This window comes from Euprymna scolopes, chromosome 15 (assembly GCF_053919585.1).
Source record: "Euprymna scolopes isolate OS-2025 chromosome 15, ASM5391958v1, whole genome shotgun sequence".
Lineage (NCBI taxonomy): Eukaryota > Metazoa > Mollusca > Cephalopoda > Sepiida > Sepiolidae > Euprymna > Euprymna scolopes.
The window spans coordinates 28,787,339-28,812,338 of NC_136496.1; the positions used below are offsets into that span (position 1 = coordinate 28,787,339).

Consider the following 25,000-nt stretch of genomic DNA (forward strand, 5'->3'; position numbering starts at 1 on the left):
TTTACAGTCAGTGTATTGATGTGATGTTTTGAATATAATAAACTAGTTATGACCAAAGTTTCATTTCATTCGGACAAAACACTAAGAAATGGGGCCTAATTAGAGTTGGGGTCCGTTTTTTGTGTCACCCTGTATATATATATATATATATATATATATATATATATATATATATATATATATATATATATCTTGTTTTTGGAATTTTCTGATTGAACTTCCGCATGTTACCTTATTTTTATTTTACAGATTTTTTTTACCTCATTTTCTGTTAGGAAGGTTTTCAGAAATCTCAAAATTTTTGATCTTGTGTCATACTTCTCTCCCTTTTGATCTTGTGCTCTCTCATGACGTGTGTTATTTTTTTTTTTTTTTTTTTGTAAGGAAATCCTGGCAGCAGACATATTTCAAATCATTCAAAATGCTAAGCAAGAAAAAGAGAACTCCACAAACAAAAGAAAAAGAAAAGACCCACAAAAAAAATGGAAAGAAGCAAAACTCCAAAAAACAAAAACAAAAAGAAAGTTTCATAAAACAATTAAAAAACGATTGAGAAGGAAAGATCCAGAAAAAGAAAAGCTTCATAACAAGAGAAAAATACAATGGAAAAAAAATCTCCATAAAATGGGAAAGAAAATGAGAGCTCGGCGAAAAGCAAAGAAAATGAGAATCCTACAAAAACAGAAAGAAAAAGGGAGCTCCACAAAAAAGCAAAGAAAAGGAGAGCTCCACACAAAAGCAAAGAAAAGGAGAGCTCCACAAAAAAGCAAAGAAAAGGGGAGCTCCACAAAAAAGCAAAGAAAAGGAGAGCTCCACAAAAAAAGCAAAGAAAAGGAGAGCTCCACAAAAAACAAAGAAAAGGGGAGCTCCACAAAAAAGCAAAGAAAAGGGGAGCTCCACAAAAAAGCAAAGAAAAGAGGAGCTCCACAAAAAAGCAAAGAAAAGGAGAGCTCCACAAAAAAGCAAAGAAAAGGGGAGCTCCACAAAAAAGCAAAGAAAAGGGGAGCTCCACAAAAAAGCAAGGAAAAGGGGAGCTCCACAAAAAAGCAAAGAAAAGAGGAGCTCCACAAAAAAGCAAAGAAAAGGGGAGCTCCACACAAAAGCAAAGAAAAGGAGAGCTCCACAAAAAAGCAAAGAAAAGGGGAGCTCCACAAAAAAGCAAAGAAAAGGGGAGCTCCACAAAAAAGCAAAGAAAAGGGGAGCTCCACAAAAAAGCAAAGAAAAGAGGAGCTCCACAAAAAAGCAAAGAAAAGGGGAGCTCCACAAAAAGCAAAGAAAAGGGGAGCTCCACAAAAAAGCAAAGAAAAGGGGAGCTCCACAAAAAAGCAAAGAAAAGGGGAGCTCCACAAAAAAGCAAAGAAAAGGGGAGCTCCACAAAAAAGCAAAGAAAAGAGGAGCTCCACAAAAAAGCAAAGAAAAGGGGAGCTCCACAAAAAACAAAGAAAAGGGGAGCTCCACAAAAAACAAAGAAAAGGGGAGCTCCACAAAAAACAAAGAAAAGGGGAGCTCCACAAAAAAGCAAAGAAAAGGGGAGCTCCACAAAAAAGCAAAGAAAAGGGGAGCTCAATAAAAACGCAATTAAAAGGAGAGCTCCACAAAAAGGAGAAAAAAAATGAGAGCATTATTAAAAAAAAAATACAGCTCCACGAAAAAAAAGGAATAAAGTGCTACATAAACAGAAAAAAAGAAAGAGAGCTCCACAAAAAAGAAGACGAAAACCACAAAAAATAAAAATATAAAAACTTACAGGTTTTGCTGGTGAAATATCGATTCCAACAGCAAGAAATTCATCAAATTGAAGGAATGGATTGAAGCAGCTGCCCACATCTAAAAGACGTATCTTTCCTCTGAATGGTAAAGTTCTGCAAAAAAATAAATAAAATAAATAAATAATTATATTCGAAATGTTAAATTCATAAAAAAAAATCCATATTAAAACAAGCTAGATCGACATCTTGTTATATATATATATATATATATATATATATATATATATATATATATATATATATATATATATATATATATATATATATTTGTGATTTACGTGTTTCAGATTGTTGATCTCATTTTAGTTGTAGGACAAATGCTGGGGAAATTATGAACACAAATTTGATGACAATAATTAGTGTGGCAGACATTCCTTTGGGCGGCTTTGTAGGTTATCTATATTATATTTCTCTTGGTCTGTCTGCCTGTCCACTTGTTCTCGGAAACTACCTGGCTGATTAGGCTTAAATTTTGTATAGACTTTTGTTATGATAAGTTCCAGTGAACTAAGTATTATGGTATCTGTTCGAGTCATAGTTAGGGATTAATAAGGATTAATAGGGACAAGACACCATAATACCACAGTTACTCTAGAAGTTTTCTCCGAAACTACTAGGCCAATCTGGCTGAAATTTTGTATGAATCTTTGTTATGTTAATTATTGGAATCGATCATTTTATCAGAATCTGAAATTTAAAACAGAATCGGTAATTGAATTGGAATCAGAGAAAATATTGGAACCATCTTATCACTTATGAGCATAGTAAAAAAGGACATAGTAGGATGCCTCATTCAATTCCGGGCAACACTGTGTCACCTTTTTAGTCTATATAAATAAAACAGTAGATGCGCGTGTTTGCGTGAAAATATTTAACCGATAAACTCTTAAACTACTGGTCACATAATACTGAAATCAACAGGAAATAGTAATCATGCACAATTAAAAACAAAAAAAGAAAAGAAAAATAATCATTAATGAAAAACGGTTTTCGATAATGTTTAGATAAGGAATAAAATTTATCAGACATTTTGAATAACGTTCGTCACGTTACGTAAGCTTAACTTAATTATCTCCCCCTGCCAACTGGTCTCTTGTTTTAATAAGCGAAACATAGCTACTTCGCTCCATTTCACAATTTTCTTTTCTAATTTATAATTATTTTTCTACCTTATCGTTTTTCGTAATTTTTGGATATGTTAGTATTTGCGTCATGACAGTTACATAGTTACCGTTTGTTTTACTTGAAGTTCAATATTTCGATTCGTTCGTTTACTACAGAACGATAGACTTTGACGCCATAAAAACAAAGGGCGATAATTCAGAGAGTAAAAAGAAGAAACTTTTTTTTTATTAACCCAGCGCAACATTTTGGCTTACTATCATCAACTTGATTAATCCTTTTTGGTCCCCTTACAAAAGGAGGGTGGACCTGTAAATTCACCCTTATCTGTCCGTTCACTCGTCTGTCCGCACTTTTCTCAATAAGTATGCCTTGGTATTTTTTTAAATTTTGCACAAACATTAAACATGATATGAGTAAAAAAGTAACAGAATGGATTTTCCAGGAAAACTCCAGTTGCCCTCCTAGGGGAGCCTTTCAGGTTAAAATGGCTATAATTGACACTTTTGTGCTTATTAAAAAAAAGGAAACTGATGCATTGGATTTTTATAAAACTTTCTAAAAGGTTGTAACTAACTAATTTCTATATAATTTTGTTTGTCTATACTTCGTGATAACTCTTGAGTGTGCCCCAGAGGCTCTTCTATGGCTAATAAAAACCCTCCATTTTTAGGACCATTTTATCATATTTATCCAAAATTTTCTGTGTATGTCTATTTAGCAGTTTTGCATGGTGCTGAACTCAAATTTAAATATGTTAAGACCTTGGTGACTTTGGGGACTAAATGGGGGGGGGCAAATGATGGACTTAGTCATTTCTTTTTTTTTTTTTTTTTGCATGGTGCAGAATTCAAATTTACACATGTTAAGGCCTAAAAGTGCACCGTTTGTTCATTTCCACCAGGATTTGTCGCCCTCTGGGGACTTTTGGAGCTAAATGGGGGGGGGGGGCTCAACTTACTCATTTTTTTTTTATTCCTCTTCACTGTGCACTCACGGGGGACCATGCAAGCTTCACTTGTTCTGTGTATATTTACCGAGCATGCCGTTAAACATTTCTGTTTCTTGTATTTTAGGTTAACATTTTAGATTTTAGAATGGGGGATCACTTTCCTGTATAAATTTAATGTAATGTGACAGTCACCAATTTGAACAATTCCTTTTTTTTTTGGTATACACTTATCGTATATATCTCTAGAAATTTTCATATTCATTTTTTAAGCCAACATTTTAGATTTTAAAGTGGGGGATCACAAATGATCACCTGCTTTCTGATCATCACAAATTTTAACAATTCTCTTTTTTTTTCTGTGTACACTTACTGGGTATGAAAAAATCTTCGTTTATTGTTTTTTTTTTATTTTTAAGCTAACATTTTAAATCTGATAGTGAGGGATCACTTTACTGTATAAATTATATTTAAAATAATCACCCAATTCCTGATGGCGAAAATTTTTTTTTTCTACGTACATTTACCATATATGTCATTAGAAATTTCCGTTTTATTTTTTTCTTTAAATAAATATTTTGTATTTTAGAGTGGGGGATCATGTTCATATATTAAAATTTAATTTAAGATAAAATGATCACCCACTTTCTGACCATCATTTATTTTACCAATTCTTTGTGCGCACGCGCGTGTGTGTGTGTGTGTGTGTGTGTGTGTGTGTGTACACTTGCAATAAATATTTACTTGCTGCCCACCTCAGCAAGATGTGACACAAGGTCGGAAAGTGAGGATTCCAGCCAGCGCCCCTAAATGAGAGGCACTCCGGCGAAGCAAAAATTGCCTGGGCATTCCCATCGACATTCCCCGGTAGGGGGCATCTCAGGTAACAAGCGATAAACTTGTCCCATCCAAAAGCCAGGTGGCAAGACCTGTGAGGGTGAACCTTCTAGATAATACTCAGGCGGCATATCTCAGTCTGACAGGTACTGGGCCAATTCCTGGCCTGGATCCTGTTGGCTAATTGTCAAGAATAGATTCTTTACTGGCACTCAAATCTCCAAGACGACGGAAGCAACAAGTATACTCATCCTCCAACATTAAAAAATAATGGGATGATATTACTTATTGTGTGCATCACTAGAAATTTGCCATTTTTTTTTTTATTTACTATTTTAAATTTTAAAGCGGGGGATCAATCATCAAATTTATTTGGGCTCATCGTTATCACTCCATATTAACGAAATTTCTCCTATAAACAAATTTATTGTAAAACGATCCCCTACATTCTGTCCGTCAAGATTTTACCTTTTTTTTTCTCTGTGTATTCATATCGAACATATTGCTAGAAATTTCCATTTTCTTTTCTTTTTTCTTTTTTTTTCTTAAGTCAACATTTCAGATTTTAGAGAGGGGGATCACTTTCATACGTGAATTTAATTAAACGTAAAATGATCACCTACATCCTGATCAACATCAACTTGACTCATTCTTTTTGTTATACCCTTACTAAGTAGGTTGCTAGAAATTTCTGCTTTCTTTTTAAGCCAACATTCCAACAGAAGAGACGTTGCAAGCCTGTCTCTGCTTTATCATTATTTTTGTAGCAAGTGCTCGTCTGAGCTCCAATCTGTGACCCTCCCTTTCCTAACTTTCATGAAAAACACTTGTTTAACTGAAACCCCTATCAATAATTTCCCCACTCTTTATTTGTGCCTAAACCTAAACGTAGATTCCATGAACAAAGCTTCTTTCTTAGAACTGCAACATGGTCGCCTTCAAATCCAATGTAAACAAATTCTTGATGAGCCGTTTCTTTACGTAATCCAATTTACCAAATTTCCACTACTAATAATTACTACGATATTTTCCCATTGACTACCGTACACTTATTAACCTTTATCCTCAAGTGGTCTCAGGGCCTTCATAAGTGGTGACTCCTTTGTAAGAAAAAAAAATTACTGAGTATGTAGTTAAAAATTTTCGCTTTTTTTTTTTTTTTTTTTTTTTGACAAACATTTGAGATTTTATAATGGGGGATCATTTTCCTATATGAATTTAACATGAAAAAATCACCCATTTTGGAGCCATCACTAATATAGAAAAAATTGCAGCCAACTTTAGTTTTTTTTGGGGGGGGGGTAATATTATTTCATAGTGGGGGGTTTGTTTTAGGTTTGTAAAAGAAAGATGAAAAACAAATGATGGTGTTATATGATGAAGAACTGGCATATTAACTTTCTCAAACCAGTTTCTGTTTTCAACATCATTATACATCATAAGCAGTAGACGGTGTTAGTTAATTTACTTACTCCACCTAATTACGTTCCATGCCTTCTTCTTTGTTTCATTTCATTTTCCCACAATTTTTAGTCGCGTGCAAGCGACTCTATAAGTCATTCCATCGGTCGGTCTGTCCGTAACACTTTTGTGCTTGGCCTTTTTGGTTAAGATCAAAGGTCTGTTGTTAATAGATGCTGTTCTTAGCTTTTTAGTTGGCTATGTGCCTAAGTTTTTTGTTCAGTGTTGATTTTCAATGTATTTTTAACATGAATAAAGGATTTAATATCTCAAAGTGTAGTATCTGTTCCGGCAGATACTGCAAGCAAAGACCATATGTGGGAGCAATCCCACATATAAGACCTTGATCAATGTAGGGGCAACCCTTCATACCAATTGTCACTATCATGTTCCCCTACTCCCCCGGGAGTTGGTCCCCATTTCCCCTTCACTCCTCAAATTACAAATCGGCGTTGTGCCTAATTTGCTCGGTGGGGGAGCAAATAAATACCAACCTTTCATACCAATTGTCACTATCCAGCTCCCCCACTCCCCGGGGATTTAGTCCCCATTTCCCCTTCACTCCTCACATTAAAAATCGGCCTTGTGTCTAATTTGCTCAGTGGGGGAGCAAATAAATACCAACCCTTCATACCAATTGTCACTATCCAGCTCCCCTACTCCCCGGGGAGTTGGTCCTCATTTCCCCTTCACTCCTCACATTAAAAGTCGGCCTTGTGCCTAATTTGCTCGATGGGGGAGCAAATAAATACCCTTTTCTTGGCCTTTTGGCCAAGATCAAAGTGTAGTATCTGCTCTTATTACATGCTATATTTATGTTTGTAACTTTGTGATATAAAGTTGGGGATCACTTTTCTGTATTAATTTAATGTAAAATGATCACCTACTTTACAGCCAGTCGGTCTCAAAGCCCTTCAAGTCATTCTCCAGATCATTCAAGTTGTTTTTGAAGGTTTCCAGTTATTTTTTAATCACTCACGTCATTCTTAAGGTCATTCAAGTCATCCTTAAGTTCATTAAAGTCATTCTAAGTCATTTACTTTTTATTTATTTAAGTCATTTCAGCCTATTTTTCGGTCATCTTAATTTACCTTAAAGAATTTCATGTCAATCCTACATTCACGCATTCATTCATTACACGAGAGCATGCGACTAATGTCTATCAGCCTTGTTTTCTATAATAAAAATATTGTTTTTATGTTATGATAAATAAAAATATTTGCAAACTGATTTTTTTTTTCAGCTAAATATGTTTACTTACATATTTTTAAATGTGTTTATTTACAGACAGTTTCACAGAAATGGCAAATATTAAACGTAAAATATTTTGAATTTTTCACATCAAATGAAATATAAATAAGAAAACAAATAACATAGTTTTAAAACTATGAAATTTTTACATAAAATATTTTTTTATTTTCAAATAAATATACTTATTTACATATCTTTCTATTTGCAAACTGTTGGAGACGCCCCTCTATGGGATTATGACAGCCCTGTCAGTGGGGCATTAGAATACGCTGACTACCCCCCTGCAGAGGGTAAAAGTTCCTCAATGGGATATGACCTTAAACTATATCCGATGGTGAGGCCCCAACTTGCGGGCTTTGGGGAGTGTGGAGCCACTCTTTAATTGCCATTGCTCCCAGGTCCACTCTGACCCGGAGTGTTAGTACCTATCAGGGTCCCAACTATGGGTTAAATAGAAACTGACTTGCAAAAAACAAATATATTCTATTAAAAAAATTTTCTAAAAAACACTGGATTCGGCATTAAATAACCTGAAAAGCGTTGATATGCCGTAAAACAAAAACAACCAACCAACCAACCAACTATCTCATGACGTTACTTCCTCTGGCGACGTCACTTCCGGTAACGAGTACCAGCGCCCGGGAGTCAGAGATTGGTACGCGGCTAAGGAGATCGTGAGGAATGGTATTGCTCAACCTGCCTTGCCTGTAATACATGTGAATGCATGTTTGTTTCTAAAAGCCCTGTGTTCCTTTCGTTTTATTACCATTTAACACCATAGCACAAACACTGTTTATTTGCAAACACATTCTTACAGAAATAATGAAGAATAAAAGAAAATCATCAATCCATTTATTTATTATCCTCATCTTCTAGTCATTGTTTCACAACGTTTCGGCCAACTATTCCTCTGGCTTTCATCAGGTAGTTAACCACAGTGGATAGGAATGCTGAATCTCCTAACTCCATCCTCAGCAATTACTGCCTTCCATAGTTGTTGTTCTCTCCACCATGTTTTAGCCAAATAAGCCTCTGGTCGGCTTCGAGTAGAATTCAAACCACTGTCTTCAACCAATGCTCTCCTGAAACCATAGAGGGCCAGAGGAATAATTAGCCAATAAATAAATGGATAAATAATACAAAATACTCATCTCAAATATACGGCATAATCAAGTTGACGCTCATGTTCTCACCAGTTCTCGCGAAGTTAAGCAACGTTGAGGCTGGCTAGTACCAGATGGGTGACCATTTGGAAATTCTAGAGGCTGTATATGCTCTCCACTCATCTTGGAATTGTTTACAGTCGTCCTGTACCTCAACTTGCCACTGGTATGCGATAATGTTTACTCAGGAGAGGCGTGGGTGGAGACCATGAAACTCTTGCGATGTAAATTTCACGCACAGGCACCCTTACAGTGGGTATCCATAGTCTGTCAAGACTGAAGGAAGCTGCACTCATCTCAATAAGAATTCCAATTCATTTAATAAAAAAAATTAGTTTATGTGTAAAAACAAATTTTTTTATTAAAACGTGCGAAAATGAAACAAAAAATAAAGTGTGGAACGTAATTGGGCGGGATCGGCAAATTAACTAATGCAGACTACGTTCTATTATGACAAGATCCCTGGCGACACCAGATGATCTTGCTTTTCAAATAGAGGAAGAGAAGAAAGGAGACAGGTTTGGAATTATCTACATGTCAAAAGAGATGGTCTTGTTTTTATCATATAGAGGAAGAGAGGAAACAAATAATAATTTGTTTATCTCATCTGATGTTATATATCTATCAACAACGGAAAGGTTGTTTTTTTAAAAAACCTCTGTTGATAGGTATGAAGAATGGGGGGTCAAAGGGTCGCCGCCAGGCATCGTTCGACCTGGGTGACCAATCATGCCTAATTGGTAATAAGTAAAAAAAACCTCAGTGCAGGTGGGGGTTTGAGGTCTGGTAGAGATAAGCTCTAAAAGAAAAAGAAAGAATAACTCTAAAAAGGTGGAAGGAGGAATTTCTGATTTGATAAAAACGATTGTCTTTTTTAGAATAGGGTCCAGAGTCCTTTTTACTGACTGGCATCGAGACGTACACATCGCTCTCACCCCGCCAGGGTGTGTGTGTGTGGGGGGGGGGAAACCCTCATAAGAGCTAAGTTGAAAGGCTCTTGTTCTTAGCTGAGAAATTGATTAGTGGAACTAAAGTATACAACCTGCATCATGAAGCTTGAATCAAAGAACTCGACTAAACAAGTGTAAAACGATTTATGAATAATTATTTTGTTTCGTTATATAAAAATGCCCCAGAGTTTTTCCCTGTTTCTCGCTTGCCGGCCTGAATGAAGATACAGTTTGTTTCAGATATCCCCTCACGCCAGATGATGAAGGAGACAGACTGGATCCAGCACGAAGCCAGAGTGACGGCCGAAATCGACAATGTTGCCACATGGACTTAGGGTCATGCACATTTCGCGTGCCCTGAGCAGCAGAAGATATTTTCCAGTGACCAGTGAGAGTCTGATCACCCTTAAGGGATCCACCACGAGACAAGTAAGAATGTAGCCCTGCTGGGTTGCATCTATGGTCCTGTGGGCTGGGAGTGACGAACACGGCCAGAAGTACATCAAAAGTATGCTCCCGTGAACCAGGATAACGACGGATGCGGATGCGGCCCGGCCCTCGAAAAGAGGGGTTAGGGTATATATTATACTATGACGTCCGAAATAAGAAATGGCTCAAGAAAGTTAATATGCAGGTTCGCTTAAATAACGAACAAACGCCACAATTTCTAATTGCCATTAGACAAAAGCAATGCTAAATTAGAAGATGTGCGACTGGAGGATTGCGCAACACTTGCTTCACTACAAATGTTCACTCGTATAGGCATCCTTTCAGGAGGGTGTCCATTGTCTTCAATGATTGGAAAGAGACCAGAAATAACCGAGACTATGGAACAAATGATAACCTTATGGCATTCGTCATTTGAAACTATTTGCCTTCAGAAAGTGTCCATTCGTTGTTGACCAATGTCCGTCGATCGTGTCTTTATTGGATAATCAAAGCTGATATGACCTGCCCGATATGGGTTTTTTTTTTTTGTTTTTTGTTTTTTTAGCGTTCCTCGCCTCCACCACCATCCGTTCCAAGTTTATCCGGTATCACATCGCACGTTCATGGCCTTGTCTCCAAACGGCGTATTGATTCCATTCCATTCCTTGTGTCTACCCGTCTTCGTTGCATGCTGCAATCAGCAAATAATTGTCGCTTCCTGGAAGAACTTTGCATGTTTTCTTATGGATTCAACTCAACCTGGATTTGGTGTAAGTTTCCCAAGCCCCACTCCTTTCCTCACCCCGAGCACTCCTCCCTCAAACACCGAGCCAAATTTGGCAGCCGGGGAAGGAATTATCGGTGTTAATCATACAGTATGTTAAGCCTCTTTTCTTGGCACGACTTACTCCCCCTCGTTGTCCCATCACCCCTCTCTTACTCCCCTTCTTTGCTTCTTTGTCCACCTTCTCTCTCTCTCTCTCTCTCCTCTTTGTCTACCTTCTCTTTCCGTCTATCTCAACTCTCTTTTTCTCTCCCCCCCCTCTCTCAATCCTCTTTGTCTACCTTCTCTTTCCATCAATCTAACCCCCCCTCTCTCTCTCTCTCCTCTTTTTGTTTACCTTCTCTTTCCGTTTATCTCAACCCCCTCTTTCTCTCTCTCTCTTTATATATATATATATATATATATATATATATATATATATATATATATATATATATATATTGTGAGTATGTGTGTGAGTAATTTAAAATCTTCCAAGTCAATTAAATGGGATTTGTACTTTGGATTTCTCTAGGCTGTCGATTCCTTTGAAATGATCCTTACCCCCACCCCACCCTTTAATTCTATTCCGTTGGCGATACATTTGTTCTTGGAAACGTTACAGTCATTCAGGAATCCCATACCGTTCACTATGTATACTCATCTTTATGGGTAAATGTTTGATTAATTAATTTACGTATTATTGGGGATTCAACAGTGAAGGTTATTTTCTCTTAACATGTTTTATTATTACATTTTAATACTAGCTGTCACTACCAGATGCTTCCCAGTACTGTATTTACATGTATTTTGTTTTGCTCTTGTTTTAATTCCTTCTAAAAAATACTTCATCCGGATAGGAATTATTTTCAAATGGTCACCACCTTAAAAAAGAAAGGGACGATGTGGTGTTTTATTATCCAAAATAATTATTTACCTCCTGTCTAGGTTAGCCACAAGGTCACGTGTGCGTTTGATGAAAGTTTTTCTGTGGAACGAACTGGATTCGAACCTGGCATATTCAGGTTTTCAGTCCGTGTACTTAATCACTAAACCACCGTCAAAAATAACTTACTCTGTATGAATGTATACAGATTTGTTTCTCCCTTTTATTTTTAAAGATGATGGCCGCTTGAAAATAATTGCAAACCCCATAATTAGTTGTTCTCCTTTTTAATGAAAATGAAATATAATTATCCAAGCACCCTAAGTAATGCAAAAAAAAAAAAAAAAAAAAAAAAAAAAGAGAAAAAATTTTGAGAAACAAACATGGACAAAGTATTTTCTGGAAAGAATTAAATCGAATCATATTGTATTCCTTTTAACATGCCACAACCATATAAAAGAAATATTGATTTTGTAGGTTTGATTTTGATGACAAAGAAACAGTAAACTATGTATAAGGGGGCACTAGGAAATTCCATGGTTATTGTCTTTACCGTTAAAAAAAGTAAGTATGAGGATCGAACCCGAACCCTTGAGGCAAAGTTGTAAATTAAAGTGTGAAAAAAAAAACTGCGACGTTAACTATTGCCCCACCACGAGATGCTAACGGAAACACGTCTGAATTTATTTAATTACTTGGATTTTGCAGGTGCCCGTTTTAATGAGTTAATGAGGACAAGTGTGACTGCGGGATAGAACGCTTCCCAAGATGTTATAGGAAAAACACTAACCCACATGCGGCGAGCGACAAACGTTGAATATTTATCTTCCCGAAATCGAGCAAATTAAATAGACAGGCCAGATTCGTTGTTAACTGTGAGATATTACGATTTATATGTGATATAAAAAATTTTTAAAAAGTTGCTAGGCGAGCGACCGCTTCTCTGAAAAAAGCCTTTTTTAGACATACAGAAAAAGCGAACACACATACATACATACATTTTCGCTTTTATATTTATAGAAAACAGTAGATGTATGTATGTGTGTCTATGTGAAAATATTTAACCGATAAACTCTTAAACTACTGGCCTATAATATTGGAATTAAGAAGAAAAAGTAATTATACACCAAAGATGGTTTATAACAAGTAAAATCTTTGCTTTTGGATAAATGAATCACCTATACAGAAATACGTCAGCAAGTTAAAATGCTTAACTTGACGACATATTCCCGTTACTTTTGCGCATGCGCAGATTCATTCATAGCTTAAAGTTGCTTAATTTTAAATCTTTCTTCTCTATCGGTCGATAGTTCAAGCAGGAGGGAACATGGCTGGAACACTAAATCTTTTGGTTTAGATTCGAACTGATACCACTTCAGTCGTTCTATTTTAACTTTTGAAATCAGCATATATATATATATATATATATATATATATATATATATATATATAAATAAAAAGCTGAACATCTGTGTATGTCTGGTCACGAATAGGCTCCTATATGGTTGACTATTTTAAAAAACTGATTGCATATAATGATAGAAAATGTATCGAGGATCAGGAATGGGTATGTTTGATCTGGCAGAATGGTGGTTCATAAAATTGTGGGGTCTGCGTTCGCGCCTGGCCCCCAAAGTATGGAAATAAAAAATAAAAAAAAAACTTTATAAGGGTTTTTGATATAGATGTACATAAGAATACTTTGATAAGTATGTTTCAACTTAAATAGGGATGGTATAATAAAATTGTGGGGTCTGCGTTCGCGCCTGTACTCCATGGAAATATGGCACAAACTTTAACAAAGACTTTTCATATCTATTTGTGTAAGTATACTTTCATAATTATGTTTCAGTTTGAAGAAATATGGTATAATAAAATTATTGGATGTTCGTTCGCGCCTGACCCCCATAGAATGTAAATATGTCACAAAGTTTAACAAGGTTTTTTAAAAGGGGTGAGGGTCCAAAATAACACCTTAACTTTAATCTTAATTCACGTTAGCTTTTATTTATTTTTTTGAGTTGAATCATATTGTGTCGAATAAATTCACCTCATAAATTCACGTTATTATTAAAGTGAAAGCAAAAAAAAAAAAAGTCGGAACTTTAGACAATTCTCGACACAAATTTTGCATAACTTGTTTTTTTCCTTCTCCACTTGCACGTTAAACGAAATTTGAGGCGATAACTACTTAAATGAATTTTTATATAAACTACAAGCTTTCACAAGAAACACCCGTCTGGCTTAAACTATTGTCAATAATTTCCCCCATTCTTTACCTGTACCTAAATCCAAACGTAGATTCCATGATCAGAGCTTCTTTCTCAGAAGTGCACGACTGTGGAACTCTCTTCCGTTCGCCTGTTTCCCCCCCCCCTGACTACAACTTGGATTTCTTCAAATCTAACTAAAACAAATTCCTGACAAAGCGCCCCCTTAAGTAAGACATTCTATCAAATCTCCAATACTAATGATTACTACAATACTATCTCATTGATTACTGTACACGCAATAACCCTTATCCCTGAGTGGCCTCCGGGCCTTGATAAGTGGTGACCCCCATGTAAAAAAAAAAACACTCTTTAAATAAATGAAACGAATGCTACGTTTTATATGTTATCAGGTCAGTGAAAAAGTTTTGTCGGTCTTTAAGAGGGAACTTATAACTAATTTTTTTTTCTTTTGGCTTTTTTAAAACATCATTCACATTTTTCCTACAATATTCTCATCCATGTTGACCCGAAAACGACCTTCTTTTATCAACAAAAAGCGAGTCATCTTCCATGATGATAATGCTCGCCTTAACACAGCACAGCATAACGAACCATAGTTGCGTTTTAATTAAAACGGACCATAACTAAGTTTTAATCAAAACGAACCTTAACTAAGTTTTAATCAAAACGAGCCTTAATTAATTTTAAACTAAAACGGACCATAACTAAGTTTTAATCCAAACGAGCCATAACTGAGTTTTAATCCAAACGAACCATAACATTTATTTAAAACGAAACAGAACTAAATTTTTATCCAAAGGAATTATAACTAAGTTTTAATTAAAACGAACCATAGCTAAGTTTTAGTCAAAACGAACCACAGCTGAGTTTTAATTAAAAAGACAGATTCTCTGCTCAGTTGTAACAGATGTTTATTATTTCAAGATAAATATACACATAGATAAAGAAAACACGGATAAAAATTTCTTTATATGTTGCACTAATCTAATATATAAAATAAAGTCAGTATTTTATCTTGTTCACCAATAGTTTTCTTCCTAAAAAATACATATCTTACACTAATGAACACAAATCATTAGTAAGTTTTAATGAAAACGAATCAAAAACTGGTGTTTAAATCAAATCAAATGATAAATGTTTTAAAAAATGAAATCGAACGATAAATATGTTTTAAATATGAAATCGAACGATTAATATGTTTAAAATATGACATCAAGCGATAAATATGTTTTAAAAATGAAATAAAACAATGAATATGTTTTTAAAATGAAATAAAACGATGAATACGTTTTAAAAATGAAATCAAACGATGAATACGTTTTAAAAATGAAATCAAACGATGAATATGTTTTTAAAATGAAATCAAACGATGAATATGTTTTAAAAATGAAATAAAACGATAAGTTTTAAAAATACAATCAAGTGGGAGCAAGTTCTTTCTTTCTTAGAACTGCACGCTTGTGGAACTCTCTGCCGCTTTCCTGTTTCCCACCTGACTACAACTTGGACGTTTTCAAGTCCAACATAAACAAACTCCTGACAAACTGCCCCCTTAAGTAAGACACTCTATCAAAACTCCCAATACTAATGATTACTACAATACTATCTCATTGATAACTATACATGCAACAACCCTTATCCCTGAGTGGCCTTCGGCCCTTGATAAGTGGTGACCCCCATGTAAAAAAAACAAACAAACAAAAAATATAGGTACTGAAACAAAAATATAGTACATATTATAATACTATTGATAATAAGTATAATATGCTGTCCGGTCCAATATTTTTGCTAGTATATATATATATATATATATATATATATATATATATATATATATATATATATATATATATATATATATATACGTACACAGGTAAGGTGAATTTATTCGACACAATATGATTCAACTCCAAAAAATAAATAAAAGCTAACGTGAATTAAGATTAAAGTTAAGGTGTTATTGTGGACCCTCACCCCTTTTAAAAAACCTTGTTAAACTTTGTGACATATTTACATTCTATGGAGGTCAGGCGCGAACAAACACCCAATAATTTTATTATACCATATTTCTTCAAACTGAAACATAATTATCAAAGTATACTTGCGCAAATAGAGATGAAAAGTCTTTGTTAAAGTATGTGCCATATTTCCATGGAGTACAGGTGCGGACGCAGACCCCACAATGTTATTATACCATCCCAATTTAAGTTGAAACATACTTATCAAAGTATTCTTATGTACATCTATATCAAAAACACTTGTAAACTTTTTTTTTTTTTTTTTCATTTTTTATTTCCATACTTTGGGGGCCAGGCGCGAACGCAGACCCCACAATTTTATGAACCACCATTCTGCCAGATCAAACATACCCATTCCTGATCCTCGATACATCTTCTATCATTATATATAATCAGTTTTTTTTAAATAGTCAACCATATAGGAGCCTATTCGTGACCAGACACACACATACACCCACAGACGGCTTTATATTATAGATGTATATGTATGTATACATATATATTGCCGATTGTGAGAATTTTTTGCTGATGTACGCTCCCCGTCTCAAAGGAGGAGTTAATACTCGTGAAGATGGTTTGGTGACAATAGAACATATACTCACTCTTCTAAAAATGCTGAGGTAATGCTTGGGTGTATGGTCTCCTGACAAAGGACAAATACAACGCTACCTTCCCCAAAAGCAGCGGGTAATAATTGAGAGAAGGTGTTCATGGCAACAGAACTGATATCAAACCATCCCGTAGTAATAGTATAGGTTCAGCTTCAGACAGGCAGTTACCAAATCTCCATTAGTAATAAATATTGTAATGCCTGTTTACAAAATCTGTAATCTTTTAAGATCGTAATATTGATCCAAACATAACTACTGCAACTGCTACCTGAACCTTGGTCATTTTTCTGTCCCTCTCTTTTCTTCGTCTAATTGATTGCGTTATATTCCCAGTGTCAGTTCGCAACAGTTTGTCAGGCGTACCGCCTCCATCCCCCTTCCCCGCAACAATTCCTTCCCCCAACGAAAAGCGAGAGAAGATTATTCAAGCGATTCATGATTGATTGCTCCCTGATACCAGGTGACGTTCATACCCAGTGCCAAATCTGATCTTGATGTTGTCAGAAACGGTACCTAGGCATTTATGTTTGCCACGCCACCCCGATCCAACCCTGACAAACACCCAGCTTCGTCTATGTACGCCCTCGTCCCCATCAAAACCCTTCTTCCGCCTCCTCCTCATCTTTGCTGATCCGATGTCAGCCATCCACAAGTCGTCAGGCGTTTGGACATTTTGTTTTAATGCATAAGCAGATCTTTTGAAGCGAGCGACCGCAAAGATCCCGACACTCTTGAACGTAAAGGATGTTAAGAATCAGAGGCCTCACAGGAATACATATATTCCGGGCCCCCCCCCCTTTTTTTTTTTCTTTTTTTCTTTTTTGTCCCTGGTTGGTTTTTATTGGATTTATTTTCACATTAAAACCTAAATCAATTGAAAAAAAAAGGAAAATAATTGATGTTTTTCAGCATTGGATTTGAAACTTGCGGGTCTATTAAAAATATCGACCTTTTGTGCTCCAGAATTTATTTTTCTACATAGTCATCACCATGCTCAAAGCACTTTGGATAGCAATCCAATGATGTATCTCTGCTTCTGACACACGTCCATGACAAGGGTTGCTGTTCTAGAGTCTACATCGTCAATATCTACAACAAATACATGAAACTTTCAGGTAATGAATGCATAAATTCAGTCATCATGACAATTCAATTTGTAATCCCCTCTAAACCACTTGGATGAAGTAAAAAATAGGAGGCATTACTATGGCGAATGCACCTCCTGTATATATATATATATATATATATATATATATATATATATATATATATATATATATATATATATAATCATTCAACCACGGTAGTGGTTGAATATATGCTTAAGTCCGAAATTGAATGAATTGAGACACATTCAAACCCCACCACTAATTCCGTTCGCAACCAAATTTCAAACAGGTTATATAGTTGGATAGAACACCTCATTAGCTACATTTTGAAAAAAAAAATTTCGAAAATTGGTTCAGTAGAAAAAAGTTACAACAAAATATGTGAGTTCACAAACAGGAGAGTAAGTACATAAGTGACTAACGCTTTTTTTATTTTGCATAATTTTTTTTGTATATAAATATTTTTACTACGATTTTGCCAATATGACATGTTAGTGTAACGGTTAGAGTACCGGGGGTTGGTGGAAAGATTTTAGGTTCAATCCCGTGTATGGTTTTTTTATATTTAAAAAAAAAAAAAAAACTTTAAAAGAGGATTCAGCATACAGTTCCATAGTAAAGGTGATAAAATCCCACTTTGGGGGTTCATTTAACTACTTCCCTTTTAACAGTTGCCCTCAATAGTTCTACTTGAACTGTTCTGTGCCTCACCATATACTCAATCCATCGGAGGAGTACTGGTGGCACATTGAGTTCTCGTATCAACTTGAACATACTACTGAAGGGTATGTTGTCAAAAGCTCCAACAATATCTAAAAAGACACCGAGTGCCATCTTCTTTTTTGTTAGTTTACGCTCTATACAGATCACGAATTCATGAACCGCAATCTCGGTAGAGACCCTGGCTCGGAACTACTGTGATTGAATGATATATATTGCATAAATGTGTGTTTGAGAGCTAATTTTTTTTTTGACAATCATTAATAAATATTATAAATTTATATATTAATACAATAGCAATGCCTGGAAAAATCATGGATTATATGGAAAAATGCGCGCATGAAAAGTAATATTCTTAAGATTTTATTAAACCTGGAAAAGTAAAGGACAAGAAATTCAACCTGGAAAAGTAAAGAACAAGATATTCTAGTAAAGTAAAAAATAAGAATTTTTTAGACTTAAAATATTGCAGCTGAAAAATGAATTAAATGATCCTAATTATGATATAATAAAATTATTAATTTTTATGTAAATTATAAAATTATTAATTCCATCTACTAACTAACTAATGAATTAATTTTATTCAAACAATTTTCACTACATAAATATATGCAAATAATAGGGGGGAACTAAGTTCAATCCAGCGACTGACACCCTTTCTAACTCAACAATAAACAACAACATATGCAAATAATAAATAAAATATTTATCAATATTCAAATTTTATTTTTAGCTGCAATATTATAAGTCTAAAAAATTCTTATTTTTTACTTTACTAGAATATCTTGTTCTTTACTTTTCCAGGTTGAATTTCTTGTTCTTTACTTTTCCAGGTTTAATAAAATCTTAAGAATATTACTTTTCATGCGCGCATTTTTCCATATAATATATATATGAGCAAACAGTTAATAAAATATGTTTAAAAACACTTCGAAATGAGTTAAAAACATATTTAATCTGAAAAGGAAACACTAGATAAATGGATAGTCCTTAATCCGCGGAGTTTCGAAGAAATACTCTCTCTCTCTCTCTCTCTCTCTCTCTCTTTATATATATATATATATATATATATATATATATATATATATATATATACTCGGGGTTTTTTTTATATTCAAAAGTAATGGACTAATGAATTCAACGAGGTTGTTAGATAGTGCTCAATAAAAAGAGCTGATAATACTTGTTTATTGTTATATAAACATGCTCACATCCCGCTGTTACAAATAGCCACTTGTTTCAATCAAACAACAGATATCATCAGGCAGCGACTTGACTATTCAAAAGTTCAATGAATACCCTTATTCATTGAACTTTTGAATAGTCAAGTCGCTGCCTGATGATATCTGTTGTTTGATTGAAACAAGTGGCTATTTGTAGCAGCGGGATGTGAGCATGTTTATATAACAATAAACAAGTATATATATATATATTGCCGTCTGTGAGCATTTCTTGCTAATGTAAGCTACCCCGCCCCCAAGGAGGAGATTTTCTGAAGCGAGCGGATGGCAAAGATCCCGGCGCTGCCTAAATGTAGAAGATGTTATGAATCAGAGGCCTATAATCTGGGTCCTTTCCTTTTTCTTTTATTTTTGCTCTTCATTTGTTTTTATTTTATTTATTTTCACATCAAAACCTGAATCAAATTAAAGACGGAAAATAATCGATCTTTTGAGCATTGGATTTGAAACTTGCATCAAATTTAGTAAAGTTTCGCAACATATCAACACTTTACGGATCATTTAACGCCGAATCCAACGCTTTTTCTAAACGTTTGTATGATTCAAGTTCTTAACATCTCCAAATATTTCTTCGTGGTGTTTGCTTTGGTTATTTTGTTTTATGGCATATCAACCCTTTTTGGTTATTTAATGCCGAATCTTGTCATTTTCGGAAAAGTTCTTTATACATCAAGTTCATAATGTCTTCAAATATTTATTTATGGTGTTTGGTTTGGTTTGTTTGTTATATGTCATATCAACCCATTTTCAAGTTGTTTAATGCTGATTTCAGTCATTTTAGTAAATGTTTTTTTATGTATTAATCTCTTTATATCTTCAAACGTTTATCCAAATATTTATTCATGGTATTTGGTTTGGTTGTTTTGTTTTACGGCATGTCGAACCTTTTAGGTTATTTAATGCCGAATTGAATAATTTGGGGGGAGGGATGTTATGTGTTAAGATTTTAATATCTTTAAATACAAGATACTTCCATCTTCTCTCTTGGTTTGATGCATAGCGTCATTATTTTGTGATGTCATAGATTGTGTACGGTTATCTCCATCTCTCTGTTTAATGGATGAGATCACCGTTTAGAGTTATCCCCACGTCTGTTTTAATGGATTACACCAGAAAAGAATGACGTCATTCCACAAGGACAAACAAACAAACAAACAAACAAACAAACATTATCAACAGGGTTTTCTCAGTAGTTTATAATTTAAATTTGAATGATAACTAGGGCTGGGAAAACAGTATATTCTTTTCATTGTTTTGACTCTCGAGTGTGTATCCTTTAATACCTTATATGCTTTTATATAGAGAGGTGTGGAGAAAATAGCATAAATTAGTTAAATACGTAGATCCAGTATAAAAAATAATTTGCTTCATGTGTTTTAAGGGGGGGGTGCTGTTTGATCAACACTGCGGATTTAATATACTGCTTTGTTTTTAAATCTTCGAAACATTGTTTCATGGCAAGCAACTGGTGATTAAGGCTATGACAACAGCATATTCTTTTCATTGTTTTGACTCTCTGGTGTGTATCCGTTGATATCTTTTATTGTTTTATATAGAGTGGTGTGTTTCTCAGTTGATTAACTGTGTCTAACTGTGCCGGATATATACTCGAGAGTCAAAACAATAAAAAGAATATGCTGTTGGCACAGTCCTAATAATAACTATGAATGTTTCTATTTTTTTTTTTTTTCATATAATTACTATTTGGTATAATGGTAAGAGCATTCACTCATGGTGTAACAGAGCGCATATCAGCGCGTATGAAAATATCATCAGCAAGAGGATGGATGGTAAGCGATTGCATTAGCAGCAGGAGCCACGCTTGAACGCGTATGCAAATTGGCAAGTGTGCTTGGGCTTGCATCTGAAGAAAAAAAAATGGATACCACGTGGTCGACAAGAAACAAAGTCGACGCCGAAGGAGACGGACGTGTAAAGTGAAGGTGAGAATGGGTTGGCTGTGGCCTGCGTGCGGTCGGAAGAAAGAGAAATGAATGTCAGGTAAAATGGATATGTGAAACTTTTAAGCTGGCGTTGAGACGAAGAGAAAGAAAAACAGTAATAAATAACTTATGTAAAAAAAAAAAAAAAAAGAAAGAAGAGCAGAGTCGGATATATTTATTTTTGTTTGTTTGTTCCTGTGACATTACAATGGGCTGGGAGACCAAGGTTCAATTCTCGGTCGAATCATACAAAAGACTTCAGAAATAGAACTTGATGCCCCTTTGCTTAGCATGAGAAGAGTAGCATCAAAGGCCAAGTAGGTTACTTTTGGGAATGGAGTGGCGCTCCCCACTAAAGAAATAGGTAATAAAAAAGGAGTCTTCAGGTCGCCCTTAACTATTATTGACCATTTCTTTTTTGCTATTAGCAGAGTTAATCAGCTGGTGAAGCACGCACAATAAAATATGAGCAAACAAACAAAATTTTTAATGAAGATTTTATTTGTTTATGTTATGTTTAAAAGTATTCTAAGATTTCCTTATTATTTTAACCACTTTTTACATAAGAAAAGCAATCTATAATATCATATAACTGCCGTAAATGAAACAATGTATTATTAGTAGTGGTTTTTACTAATAGTTATGTTTGTTGCTAATAAAGGGGATAGTGTCAATTTTTAACTAAAATTTGTTGCAGACAACGTAGTTGGCTTCCACCAGGAAAATATTCATAGTTATATAAAGTATTTTCTTAAGGAAACGAAATGGAAGTACTTTATATCGCAAAGAACATAGTACAACAATAATAAATTTTTTAAATGGCTAAATAGAATCAAATATCGGTTTTTGGGATGCACTACCATTTATGCTTAGTTTCGACTTCCTATTATATATTAGATGAGAAGGACATATGCGCACACAAGTTAATAAAACACACACACACACACACACACGTACATATATATATATATACACGAAAAATAAATAAAAGTTTACATCAGAAAAGATATTGAGAGAGTGAAAAAGAGAAAACAGGTTGGAGAAAGGCATGGGAGAGGTTGTCAAGAAGAGAAGGGGAGAAAGGAAAGGCGTAGGAGACCTCAATAAGACTAGAAAAGCGATAAAGAGGTGGTGCGAAGAGGGAGGAGATGGTGGTGACGACTTGGAGGGGTGGGGAAGAAGATTTAAAATCGGTGTCCGCGCGATAAATAAATAAATAGTGGTTCGCTATCGATCAGCTTAGGAAAACAATTCAATCAATATTGGAGAAATGATTTCGGCTTTGCCGTGTATGACCAAAACAAACAAATCGGTATTTGGGAGAAATTGGAGTCTAGGAGTTCAGACCATTTACTACAACTTGGATTTAATCCGCCTTCCTCCTCACCCCCTGTGAGCCCCTCTCTCTCTCTCTCTCTCTCTCTCTCTCTCTCTCTCTCTCTCTCTCTCTCTCTCTCTCTCTCTCTCTCTCCACTCTTTCTCAAACACAAAGGTGCTGAGCTCACGTTTCAAGAGCATAAACATTCACTCTTTTTTTTCTTTCTTTCTTTCTCTTTTTTAGGCACACTAACACATGGACCGACTTTCTTATACAAGCACACACAAACATCCTTTCGAGAGAACTTGAATGCCTACAAGAAACTGTATTCCTCTTTAGTTTATAGGACAAAATATCTTGTCTCGAGCACAATATTCAATTGCTTCTATGCGCAATATTTTTTAACTATAATGAGGTAGGTATTTATTTGCTTCTCCACGTAAGCAAAATATGACACAAGGTCGGTTTTTATGTGGAGGGGAGGAAGAGGGGGAATGGCATATAGGGGTTGCCTCTACATGGACCAATAACCAATTGCCACAAGGGCAATGGTCTCAAAGTGCAGCATCTGCCGGAACAGATGGTATTTATTTGCTCCCCCACCGAGGCCGATTTTTAATGTGAGGAGTGAAGGGAGGGGGAAGGGAAAAAGGGGACCAGCTCCCGAGAGGTGGGAAATGGGAGCTGGTTAAAGGTCAGGCATGTGGGGTTGCCCCCACATCTTGTCTTTGCTAGTCATAGCTAGTCATAGCTTGCAGTATCTGCCGGAACAGATACTACACTTTGATCTCCCGCACAGTCGGGAGATTCTATTTATAAACGATGCTGCTAGAAACTGACGAATCAAATTAATTCACGTTCCACTACCAACCAATCAGAAACCAGAACTGTTCCATAAAAATTAAACCTTTTCTGTAGCAACTTCGCATATGTTTTCTTTGTGTCAACACGGGAAGAATCTTTTGCTCTGTGGCTTCCAACTCCAGAACTGTCTACTGAGAACCAGTAGTCACCTCCAGGACTTGTATAGAACAACTAACCATCGGAAACTGTTCTGTGTACTGAGAACCAGTAGTCACCTCCAGGACTTGTATAGAACAACTAACCATCGGAAACTGTTGTGAAACTAAACATGGCTTACAACTCTAGAGTGTTTACTCCACAGGAACACTACCAGTGCTATCAGACCAGGCTGTCTGAAGATACTGGCTTCCTAACCTAAAACGTACCAAACATTGATGCTATTTTTTTTTTCTTTCCGTTCGCAAAACTCAATCATAGTCAAAAGTAAATAAAAAAAAACAATTTTCCTCTGCAAAACAACAAAAATAAATACTATGAATAAATATTTGTAGATATAAAGAACTTGAAGGATAAGAACTTTTTCCAAAATTACTAAATACAGCATTAAATGATTCATAAAGGGTTGATATGCTGTAAGACAAAAAAACTAAACCAAACATCAAAAATAAATATTTTAACGCATAACACACTTGAATCGTAAAACCAAATTACAGGATTTCGCACCTACTGGACTGAAGTGACAATAACCCTACGTGGATTGAAACGGATTCCTCCAAAGGAGTAAGTTTCATGGGAGTATGAAATTCACAAGCGGCTTCCCAGTCGCATGTATATCCACGTTAGAAGAGATGACGACATTAGGTTTTAGCAGTTCTTACAGGGAGGTGTCGATGTATTTCTACAGACAATGCCAGGTAATCCCAAATAGTTACCCATCAGGAAGTGACCAACTCAACACTGCTCAACTTCAACGAATTCGGTGTGTTATCATGATTTTGCCGTATATAATTATTGCATTCAGCATTAAATAACCCCGCAAAAGCTAATATGCCATAAACCATAACGAAACCAAACAACAAAAATACTCAAAAATCTATTTTCCTATCCTGTTAAATATTGATAGGCACATTTGCTAGTGTAAATATTAACTAAATACATTTGCCCGGATAAATTTGACATTATGTAGTAAACAGGATGTGTTTTAGACAAAAAACCACAAAGTGGGTACAAAGGGTTTTCCTGCGTGGAATAAAACTAGGATTTGTAAATTCATAAAAATTAAGCAAAAATTTCATTTAGCTACATAAAATTTTATTAGGGAATATTATATTTTATGTATAGATTTTCAGTATTTGCTTCAACAGTGCTCAATACGTGAGTAGAGCTAGGTATTATGTTATCAAAATATGACAACACAGAATT

At 35.1% G+C, this 25,000-nt stretch overlaps 1 protein-coding gene and 1 pseudogene across 1 annotated transcript in view; one reads left to right on the plus strand and one right to left on the minus strand.

Annotated features, from left to right (window-relative positions):
• LOC145293759 (S-adenosylmethionine sensor upstream of mTORC1-like) overlaps positions 1 to 25,000 on the minus strand; it is an 852,347-nt gene that overhangs the window by 98,876 nt on the left and 728,471 nt on the right. Inside the window, exon 3 of the mRNA XM_080140267.1 lies at positions 1,748 to 1,862. Within this exon, the coding sequence (XP_079996393.1) occupies positions 1,748 to 1,862 (115 nt within the window). The remainder of the gene's footprint in view (positions 1 to 1,747; positions 1,863 to 25,000) is intronic.
• On the plus strand, positions 6,889 to 7,026 carry LOC145294346 (U2 spliceosomal RNA; annotated as a pseudogene).